The sequence below is a fragment of the Bombina bombina genome, chromosome 9 (assembly GCF_027579735.1).
Source record: "Bombina bombina isolate aBomBom1 chromosome 9, aBomBom1.pri, whole genome shotgun sequence".
NCBI classification, from domain to species: domain Eukaryota; kingdom Metazoa; phylum Chordata; class Amphibia; order Anura; family Bombinatoridae; genus Bombina; species Bombina bombina.
Genome location: NC_069507.1, coordinates 240,067,130 through 240,079,432, shown reverse-complemented (window position 1 = coordinate 240,079,432; position 12,303 = coordinate 240,067,130). Strand labels below are relative to the sequence as shown.

The 12,303-nt window shown below is 35.2% G+C and overlaps 1 protein-coding gene across 1 annotated transcript in view; it reads left to right on the top strand.

Moving 5' to 3' along the window:
* The window catches only part of ACSL5 (acyl-CoA synthetase long chain family member 5), a 105,628-nt gene that overhangs the window by 72,873 nt on the left and 20,452 nt on the right, over nt 1–12,303 (top strand). Inside the window, exons 13-17 of the mRNA XM_053692741.1 lie at nt 1,890–2,024; nt 4,784–4,879; nt 6,435–6,507; nt 8,687–8,775; nt 11,667–11,783. Of these exons, the coding sequence (XP_053548716.1) occupies nt 1,890–2,024; nt 4,784–4,879; nt 6,435–6,507; nt 8,687–8,775; nt 11,667–11,783 (510 nt within the window). The remainder of the gene's footprint in view (nt 1–1,889; nt 2,025–4,783; nt 4,880–6,434; nt 6,508–8,686; nt 8,776–11,666; nt 11,784–12,303) is intronic.

Sequence of the window (12,303 nt, the reverse complement as noted above, 5' to 3'; positions counted from 1 at the left end):
AACAAAACACTGGCACATTTGTTGCCTATCATTGTTTCAAGTCTTACAAAACACTGGCACATGTGTTGCCTATCATTGTTTCAAGTCTAACAAAACACTGGCACATGTGTTGCCTATCATTGTTTCAAGTCTAACAAAACACTGGCACATGTGTTGCCTATCATTGTTTCAAGTCTTACAAAACACTGGCACATGTGTTGCCTATCATTGTTTCAAGTCTAACAAAACACTGGCACATTTGTTGCCTATCATTGTTTCAAGTCTTACAAAACACTGGCACATGTGTTGCCTATCATTGTTTCAAGTCTAACAAAACACTGGCACATGTGTTGCCTATCATTGTTTCAAGTCTAACAAAACACTGGCACATGTGTTGCCTATCATTGTTTCAAGTCTAACAAAACGCTGGCACATTTGTTGCCTATCATTGTTTCAAGTCTTACAAAACACTGGCACATGTGTTGCCTATCATTGTTTCAAGTCTAACAAAACACTGGCACATGTGTTGCCTATCATTGTTTCAAGTCTAACAAAACACTGGCACATGTGTTGCCTATCATTGTTTCAAGTCTTACAAAACACTGGCACATGTGTTGCCTATCATTGTTTCAAGTCTAACAAAACACTGGCACATGTGTTGCCTATCATTGTTTCAAGTCTAACAAAACACTGGCACATGTGTTGCCTATCATTGTTTCAAGTCTAACAAAACACTGGCACATGTGTTGCCTATCATTGTTTCAAGTCTTACAAAACACTGGCACATGTGTTGCCTATCATTGTTTCAAGTCTAACAAAACACTGGCACATTTGTTGCCTATCATTGTTTCAAGTCTTACAAAACACTGGCACATGTGTTGCCTATCATTGTTTCAAGTCTAACAAAACACTGGCACATGTGTTGCCTATCATTGTTTCAAGTCTTACAAAACACTGGCACATGTGTTGCTTATCATTGTTTCAAGTCTTACAAAACACTGGCACATGTGTTGCCTATCATTGTTTCAAGTCTTACAAAACACTGGCACATGTGTTGCCTATCATTGTTTCAAGTCTTACAAAACACTGGCACATGTGTTGCTTATCATTGTTTCAAATCTTACAAAACACTGGCACATGTGTTGCTTATCATTGTTTCAAGTCTAACAAAACACTGGCACATGTGTTGCCTATCATTGTTTCAAGTCTTACAAAACACTGGCACATGTGTTGCCTATCATTGTTTCAAGTCTTACAAAACACTGGCACATGTGTTGCCTATCATTGTTTCAAGTCTAACAAAACACTGGCACATGTGTTGCCTATCATTGTTTCAAGTCTTACAAAACAATGGCACATGTGTTGCCTATCATTGTTTCAAGTCTAACAAAACACTGGCACATGTGTTGCCTATCATTGTTTCAAGTCTAACAAAACACTGTCACACGTGTTGCTTATCATTAGTGCAAGTCTTACAAAACACTGGCACATGTTTTTCTAATCATTGTCCAAAGTCTTGGTAAGTACTCGTCCACATCTTACTAAGCACCGACCAGCTATACAAAAAACTGACCCACATCTTTCAAAGAGCCTAATTATCAAAAACTCACCATCACAGAGAAAAATTAGACACAATCTTTGGGGTTTAACCTTATATTGTATTGTATATGTTCCTCTTTCACAAACAGAACCTGAATATGGAGATCAACAGCTCTCAAGCTAACATCTGACTTTCTGAAATGATTTGAGGGACCTAGCATTACTGATGAGACTAGATAATCTCACCAGACCAGATAGTTTTATAGTATTGGGCTCTGAGCGGTGCCAATGCCTTGAAGCTGAAGTGGTTATGTAAATGGTATAGGCGTGTGTATTTCTCTGAGATTAATATTTGATGTTGTATCCATCAGATACAAAGTGGAGCAGATACCCCTTTCAAGAAGCATCTGTTGGCATTTGCTGCATCCAGAAAGTTTGCTGAGGTCAAGGAAGGTATAATCCGCAATGACAGCATATGGGACAAGTTCATCTTTAAAAAAGTACAGGTGAGCTTTTGTGTGCAGAGATAACTAGTTCATGGCCTCAGATTGTTTAATCAGCTACTAATTATATTAAAAGCTCATTCTACTGTAATAATACAATGATCTAACTCATTATAAATAAACGTACTCACCAGGCGTGCTCCAGTGCTGGACATGAGCAGGACAAAGGCAGCATTTGGCAGATACAAGGGTATGCCATTCCTGATTGGCTCACTGGCCATCTTCTGCTAAAGGATTCTGCATTCTGCCTCTATAGTGAAAGTGGTTTAAACACATAGAGGTGTTTCCTAATCCTTTAGAAACACTTATCAATACTTTTGTTTCTACACAATATACCAATAAAATGTATTATACATTTTGTAGGTACATAATTTGTGAAGCTTTGCTAAAGGATTATAATATAAGCATGTTATAGCAAAACTAACTAGAACATATTTATATTACATTAGAATGACAGCTATTGATGAATTGCACATTACGTGTTTAATGTATATTAAACCTTTCACATTGTATTTGTCTGCTTACTAGGGCTTGTTACACATCTGTATCTCTATTAAACTGTCTTGTATTTATTAATGAGCAAACATACTGATATAAAATGATATATTATATGCATCTGTGCTTCTTTACAGTATCCTTATAGTTCACCCATAGTGCATTGCTTCATTTGATTTATGTAAAGTAGCCACAAACTATTGGTAGCAGCTGATATTACATAACAACAGTGATGTAATCATACTCTGTTGTTAAGGAATATTATGTTGCCTGATTTAAAAATATATCATTTTTTACTGAAAGTATATGAAAGTAAACTTATCAAATGGACAGTCAAGTCCAAAATAAACTTTCATTATTCAGATAGGGCATGTCATTTTAAACAACTTTCCAATTTACTTTTCTCACAAATTTTGCTTTGTTCGCTTGGTATTCTTAGTTGAAAGCTAAACCTAGAAGGTTCATATGCTAATTTCTTAGACCTTGAAGGCCGTCTCTAATCTGAATGCATTTTAACAGTTTTTCACCACTAGAGGACGTTAGTTCATGTGTTTCATATAGATAACATTGAGCTAACGCACGTGAAGTTACCTAGGAGTGAGCACAGATTGACTAATATACAAGTCTGTCAAAAGAACTGAAATAAAGGGGCAGTTTGCAGAGGCATAGATATAAGGTAATTACAGAGGTAAAGCGTGTATTATTATAACTGTGTAGGTTATGCAAACTGGGGAATGGGTAATAAAGGGATTATCTATCTTTTTAAACAACAACAATTCTGGTTTGACTGTCCAGTTTCTTGTACAATAACACTCTTCTTCAAATCAAATAAAAGAGAAATAGATATGCCAACTCAGAGTATTGCAAATGGTGATCTTGATTGACATAAAGTCAGCACCAATCATCAGCTGTGTATGCTCTGATGCTCTGAGACTGGTACCAATAATGTAAACAAGGTACCAGTACTAGTCTAGAGTTAAAAAAAAGACAGTTAACTTGTTTAACAGCATGAGAGTAACATTGATGGAAAGAATAGAAGGGCGACTCGTAGTTCAAATCAGTGAGGTATTCTTAACCCATGTGACCACCCTGAAGCATAAGGGTACTCACGTTTAGAAAAGCACTCAATGGTGCAAATGACACAAACTGGACTATTATAGTGGCCCAGTGCACATAACCATTGGTTTCCCAGGTGTGATGGCTCCAAGTTAGTGCTTAGTTAAATAAAAAGATTTTTTATATTTAAAAGTACAAAAATACAGTACAATACCTGAAGAAACGGTGCGGGAGACGCCGAGAAACGCGTAGTGAATAGTACTGTTGTTTTTAACCATTGTACTGTATTTTTGTAATTTTAAATTTAAAAAATCTTTTTATTTAACTAAGCACTTTTTGGAGTCTATTTGAAACGATTGCCACTTTTGTATACCAAAGATATCTTGGAGCCAACACACCTGGGAGACCAATCATTATGTGCACTGGGCCACTATAATAGTCCAGTTTGTGTCATTTGCACCATTGGGTGCTTTTCTAAACGTGAGTACCCTTATGCTTCAGGGTGGTCACACGGGTCAAGAATACCTCACTGATTTGCACTAGGAGTTGTCCTTCTATCCTTTCCATCATAGATTTTTGAATCCCACATTGATTCTGGAAGGAGCAGCCCATCTCGGTGCACAGTTTTCTGGGACACTGCAAGTTCTCAGACCGTATTCCTAGGCATTATCTTTGCCTTCTCATATTGTGAGTATATTTTTATAAATATCACTACATCATACCATTGATTGGCTACACTAGGAGGCACCCTTTTCTTTTTCTCTTCTATGAGAGTAACATTTTAATAACCATGCATCTAATCCAATACCAAATGCAATCATGTCAATACCAGTGAGTCTATCCATATCATATGCTATGATAGAAACTATGGTAAAGATCACAAACAAGTATCCAGGAGAGTAATATACAGTGCCACTACATGTAGTTAACATAGAAAGATAATTATGTCATGCTTACTGGCTTGGACATACCAGAGTCTTATTTGATTTGAAAAGTGGAACTACATGGCTGAATAGAGTGTCAAAGTATAAAATTGTTTGGTACTCTTTAAATAAAATATGAATGTTAATTAATTAATATAAAGCATTCTGTATTAGAAAACAAAGTACTGTATATACTTCCATTTGTGAGTTGTTAAAACAGTTACTGGTCTGGTCATAGAGCCATATTCATATTGCCTGTAATATTCCAACATTAAATTCTGTCATTAGGAAACTATGGGCGGCCGTGTCCGAGTGATGGTAACTGCAGCTGCACCAATTTCCCCCACCGTACTCTCCTTTCTCAGAGCCACGTTAGGATGCCAAGTAAGTTTTGTTTGCAATAACCAATAGCATGAGAATCGCAGAGTGTACCTCAGTTATATATACAAAGAATTCAGCTGAGAGCGGAAAAAAGGAGTACAAATATAGCACTCATAAAGTTTATTAATATGATTTAATATAATAAGGAAAGTATCAAAGTGTCAAAAAGGAATTAAAACTTAACTTTTATTAAAGTGTGAAAAAATAAAAATGGTTAAAAATTGCAAATGCTCCTCTAATGGTAGGGTGTAATGACAAGTAACTTAAGAGGTTAATCTCATAATCTTAGGAAAAACCCTAAAAAAAAAAAAAGAAAAAATTGTTGCCACCGGGCTAGATGCATTCAGGTGGTCAAAATCAATGAGGAATGCGAGTGGGTACCTAATACAGGTTACCTTAAAATATCAGATAATAGTACCTGATGTTTTTACCTTATTATACCATTGGTACCTTTAATACCAGATAGTAGTACCTTTTAATACCAGATATCTTTACCTTGGAATAAGGTTGGAAATTATAGAGTATGGTTATCTATGGTACCAGTTAGTTGTACCTTGTGATATGAGATACCTATACCTCTGAATACTGTTACCTTCTGATACCAAATAGTTGTACCTTGGAATACCAAATGTCTATACCTATTAATACCAAGGAGTAATTATAGAGTATAGTCACCTATTAATACCAAACAATAGTGCCTTGTTATACCAGCTAGTGGTACCTTAAATACCAGATACCTATACCTTTTAATACCGTAAGTAATTATGGAGTATGATTACCTTGGAATACCGTGGTAATTAAGGAGTATGGTTACAGTTTAGTACTGTTGGTTACCAGAAACCTATACCTATTAATATTGTTACTTTCTAATATCAACTAGTGGTACCTGGAATGCCAGATATCTATACCTTTGTGATACCATAAACTAATTATGGAGTTCAGTTCCCTTTTAATACCAAATACCATCATAGGATACCAGATAATAATACCTTTTAATACCAGATGCCTATACCTTCTACTACCGTAGGTTTACCTTTTATTACCTTAGGATACCAGATACCTATACCTTCTAATACCGTGAGTTTACCTATTAATACCAAATCGTAATCGGGTTACCTATTAATACCAGATAATAATAATACCTCTTAATACCGAGTATATATACCATTAGGTTATAGAGTAAGCATTGCTTTTAAAAAAAAGGAGAGAGAAAGCAGAGACACCATTGATACGTTTTGCCGTTGTGGCTTTTTCAAAGTACCTCAGTTATAGCATAACTTTTAAAACTAAGATTTTCTTTTCTTAAAACTAACTATATATTGGTTTATCAACAGATCAAAATCCAGAACTTGTTTAAAAAAAATATTTTTGATTGTCAATATCTTTAGTTAATTATGAAATCATACACATTATTATAAAACAGGATATTTTGATATCTGAAGTTTTTTTTAAAGGAAAAATAAATTGTTGATAATAAATTTAAATCTTATGATACTGGGGAAGAGTTGTAACCATGAGTGACTGATACTAAGATAAAATAATTTGTTGTTTTTAACAGATATTTGAAGCATATGGTCAGACAGAATGTGGGGCCGGTTGTACTTTTTCCACACCTGGTGATTGGACTGCAGGTACAAAATGGCTGCTTTTTATTTTCTTTAAATGGACACTATTACATAGAAATGAATAGTGCATTATGAATTTAAAGATGTGTTTGTTAGATGCCTTTATGTTGAGAACAAAACTTGGAACTATAGATGGCTCATTAAACAATGAGGTGAAATGGTAATTAAGACAGCTTATTAAAAGCATTATCACCTAGATTACGAGTTTTGTCGGTAAGGCTGTGCGGTGCTAACGAGCAGTTTTCCCTCACCTCTCACCTACAGACAACGCTGGTATTACGGGTTTTTACAAACCCGGCGTTAGCCGCAAAAAAGTGAGCGGAGAGCAAAATTTAGCTCCACATCTCACCTCAATACCAGCGCTGCTTAGGTTAGCGGTGAGCTGGTAAAACGTGCTCGTGCACGATTTCCCCATAGGAATCAATGGGGGAGAGCCGGCTGAAAAAAAGCCTGACACCTGCATAAAAGCAGCGTAAAGCTCCTAACGCAGCCCCTTTGATTCCTATGGGGAAACACTTTTTATGTCTATACCTAACACCCTAACATGAACCCCGAGTCTAAATACCCCTAATCTTACACTTATTAACCCCTAATCTGCCGTCCCCGACATCCCTGACACCTGCATTATATTATTAACCCCTAATCTGCCGCTCCGGACACCGCCGCCACCTACATTATACTTATGAACCCCTAATCTGCTGCCCCCAACATCGCTGACACCTACATTATATTTATTAACCCCTAATCTGCCATCCCCAATGTCGCTGCAACCTAACTACATTTATTAACCCATAATCTGCCGCCCCCAACGTCGCCGCCACTATATTAAAATTATTAACCCCTAAATCTAAGTCTAACCCTAACACCCCCTAACTTAAATATAATTTAAATAAATCTAAATAAATATTCCTATCATTAACTAAATTATTCCTATTTAAAACTAAATACTTACCTATAAAATAAACCCTAAGATAGCTACAATATAACTAATAGTTACATTGTAGCTATCTTAGGATTTATTTTTATTTTACATGCAAGTTTGTATTTATTTTAACTAGGTAGAATAGTTATTAAATAGTTATTAACAATTTAATAGCTACCTAGTTAAAATAATTACAAATTTACCTGTAAACTAAATCCTAACCTAAATTACAATTACACCTAACACTACACTATAATTAAATTAATTACCTAAACTAAATACAATTAAATACAATTGAAAAAATTATCTAAAGTACGACCCCCCCCCCCACACTAAATTACAGAAAATAATAAAATAATTACAAGTTTTTTAAACTAATTACACCTAATTATTGGTGAGTTGGCTGTTTGGAGAATTAGTGTATCATAGATTATATCAGCCAGTAGAAGTGGTATAGTATTGCACGGGTGGAATAGAATTTAGTGAGGCTGTAGATTTTCTGAATAGGTTTATTTTGAGAGATGGTCTAACAAAATAAGGAAGAGATTTCTGAAGGAAACGTGTGAAACAAAAGAGAGAGTGGAAAGTTGTGGTGACAGAAGCTGATAGGTATAAAGCAGAGTAAAGGGGGCAGATAGTGAAGTATTTGGAAAGAAGGTGAGATATGTAGAGGGTACGACATTGTAGAGAGTAAAATTTGGACCTGTAAACTTTGCCCTGGAGGCTTCAGGAAGACAGGGTAGGGAGTGTAAAGGAGAAGGGGAGGATGATCACTGAGAAGTATGGACAAGTCTTCCATAACCTTTACAAATGTATTAGACTGGTGATAGTCTGTTTAGCGTTATACCAGCTAGATTATTGTTACATTAATTAAGGTTGGACATGGGAAAAGTTTTGTATTACATTATAAATAAAGGGTAATAGGGTTGACATTCTGTTTTAGCTTGTTAAATGTACAGCTGGGGGGGGTATGTTCAGATCTTCCTACTACATTTTATCATAACATGGACATACTTGCCAAATTTATCAGGCAAAGGTGAAATTAGATTGAGTTCATTCAGTCTGTGTTATTACCTGACTAGTGGAATATTTGTTACACACAATGCTAGAATTGTTTTCAGATAACTGCTGCTTTCACTGTGTAAGTTTCAGGAGTTTGATCAGGGTATGCGTGTTCTGAAATATACCTGTACCTAGATTACAACTATGTATATAATGTGAATGAAATAACCCTCATTATTTCTTCCATTTTTGTCTGGGCAGGTCATGTAGGGGCCCCACTGCCATGCAATACCGTGAAATTGGTGGATGTAACAGACATGAACTATTTTTCTTCCAATGGAGAAGGAGAGGTTAGTATTTCAATACCAGAAGTGCCCCACCTCAGCCAAGGAAATTAAGGATCTCTTGGTAAAATAATCAAACTGACTGATCCTTTTTGATTTGTCAATATTCAATTAGGCAGAATCATCTGAAGTTACAGCATGTTTTTTAGTCCTTCAGTCCAAGAGATGAACACCTACATAGTAACATAGTAACATAGTAGATAAGGTTGAAAAAAGACTGAAGTCCATCGAGTTCAACCTATACAAATCTAAAATACTTTCAAAAAGCTCCAGTTAAGATTAAATAACCCCATTAAAATGTGACCCATTTAATACTAGCAATCATATCCATGAATTTTGTTTATATACAGAAATTTATCCAGACTATTTTTAAATGTATCTATGGTATTGGCATTCACTACCTCCTTTGGTAATGAGTTCCACAATTTTATTGCTCTTACAGTGAAAAAACGTTTCCGTTGCAGGAGATTAAATCTCCTTTCCTCCAACCTTAAATTATGACCTCTTGTCAGAAACAATTTTCTTGGAAAAAACAGAGCTTCTGCCATCTCTGTATATGGGCCTTGAATATATTTATATAAAGTAATCATGTCACCTCTCAAGCACCTTTTTTCTAAAGAAAACAGACCCAGTTTGGCTAGCCTCTCCTCATAGGTTAATTTCTCCAATCCCCTTATTAGCTTTGTGGCCCTTCTCTGAACTTTTTCTAGTTCTGCAATATCTTTTTTAGCAATCAGTCCCCAGAACTGCACTCCAAACTCAAGGTGAGGTCTTACTAGGGCTTTATATAATGACAGAATCAATATAATCATTAAGAGTGTATCTCTAGTTGTTTGTGGCATCCTCATATGTGCTGTAATTCACCATCTTATAAATAGGTTTCCATTTAGGGACAATGACATCATCATATTAGTGAATCAACTCACACAGATGCAGAAAAATCTGCAAAAAATCTGCACCGAAAATACTGGCGCCAAAACTATTCAAATGAAACCCCGATCTGTAAATAGAGTCTGTTCTATGCTCCGGATATAATAGTGTGTCTTCATATATATCGAGTCTTATTCAGCTGACAGCCCACTCCCGAGTGAAACCTGCCGAAGTGAAATAACATGTTACTACGTCACTTCCGGTTTCACTTCATCAACGGCAGGTTTCACTTGGGAGCGGACTGTCAGCTGAATAAGACTCTATGTATATGAAGACACACTATTATATCCGGAGCATAGAACAGACTCTATTTACACATCCGGGTTTCATTTGAATAGTTTTGGCGCCAGTATTTTCGGCACAGATTTTTTGAGAACCAATGATTGGAGGAAATATTTTATTTAAGGTAGGACATTTATTAGCCGATATCAGTCTTGAGAAAGATCCCTAAGGATCGAAACGCGTAGACTACTGACATAACGGCTCAGGTTCTAAGTTTGGTGAGATCAATACCTATTTCAGCACAATTGTAGTAGCATTATTGCACTATGTTTGTTTACTTTTTTATATAGGATACTGAAGATAATGCTATGGGATTATTTCACTTGGATAAGAAACACTTATAGGACTTATCACAAGCATAACATTCTAAGAAGATTCATTAAGCATCATATTTGAGGATATACTTCTTTTTTTGGGATAATATTTGGACATATCACTTATTTTTTTCAAAGTTTATTTTTCGAAATTTTAAGGTCCTAGATAAGCCTTTTTTTTTGAGATGACGTTCACATTTTTTAGGTGTACACCTGTTTTCACTAGCACTATATATTTTTAGTTGGGTTTTTAATAATTTTCCCCAACACTGTTCTCACGTATTTTTATATTGTTGATTTTTTTTTTCTCTATATATATCTTTTGCAACACTATTTTTTGGATCAATCACTAACTTTGGACTTTTATCACTGGATAAATTTGGACTTATTTTGACATAATTTAGACTCATTTGGTTACTAATTAACACTATATTTTTATATTTATATATATATTTATATTTGTATTTGTATCACATATACAACCTTGATTGGTTGTATTCTTATGCTTTCTGTTGTTTTTGAGGACACTGTCTAAGGTATTGCGCACAGCACAACCGTATTGTATATAGGCAACCGTTTATAAGGCTCTGTATTATTAACTTTATCATTCAGTTGATATACATCCTATGGCATATGTAAAGTCTGTATAGGACATATACTACGTTTTTAATAGAACTGAGGAACCCGGAAAGAATTCCCGGTCATATTTTATTTAATTTTATTTATGGGAATTTTTAGCAGTTTGTAAGATATATGCAAATCTATGTTTAGGATATTTATGTTAAGATATAAAATACCCAAATAAATTGTTTTTATATCTCTTATCCGTATACTGTATGTCTAGGATCTAGAATAAATATATTGTTTTTACATTTACTATCCATTCTTATTTATCATTTAGTTGTTATTGGTTATCCCGCTGACCCCACCTTTATCTAGGAACCCCATTAAGGGGTTTTGCAAGTGCTCCTCCATAGCCGAGATTGAGAACTGCATTATCAGCAAACTCCTAATAAAAAGACAATGTAATAGCACTTACTCTGAATTTTAAATGAGCAGCAGATTTTTTTCTGACAAATTTCTAAATTTACTTCAATTTGCCACCCCCTTGTGTCATGTGACAGCCATCAGCCAATCACATACTCATATACATATGTGAACATTTGTACGTTTGCTAGTAGCTGGTGCCTCAGAAAGTGTGCATATAAAAAGGCTGCATACAATTTGATAATGAAAGAAAATTGGAAAGTCTCTTAAAACTGCATGTTCTGTCTGAATCATAAGGCTTACTTTTGATTATAGTGTCCCTTTTAAGGAAAAGACAATAATACACAGAAAAACTACCATCTAAAACTTTTTTTTTATCTTTAGGTTTGCATCAAGGGCCCCAATGTGTTTAATGGGTATCTTAAGGATCCAGAGAAAACATCAGAGGCTCTAGATGAAGAGGGATGGCTGCACACTGGGGACATTGGGAAATGGCTGCCTGTAAGTTTCACCAGCGTTTTATAAGACTAGTGAATGTGCTACTATGTGAGTGAACTTGTGATAAAAATGACAGCTTTACACCATATGTAATCTATTACCTTCAGGGTTGATTTGTTTAAATGTTTTGGGCATCTGAAAATCTAAACTTTTCAAACCCTGACTAAACAAGTAGTGTTATAAGGGTGCCACACAATTTACCACAAAAATGTTTAAATAGAATCATTTTGGAAAAGGTTGACATCAATAAATGGGATTTTACACTCTCACAAAGCACTGAAATTAATAGCATTTGGTTTTATTGCGGGGCTGACTAAGCTTGTAAGCTATATATTTCCTACTGTGAAGCACTCTGGGGAATTGTTCTCTGGACAAATATCCAATCGATCTCTCTTAACTCTCCTCAGAGAAAAATATGCAATATAAGAAGATTATTACCAACAGATTATCATAGCCTTAAAATGCAAGGGTATAAATCAATAACCACATTATATAACACAAAGAGAGTAAACCTGAATCTGAC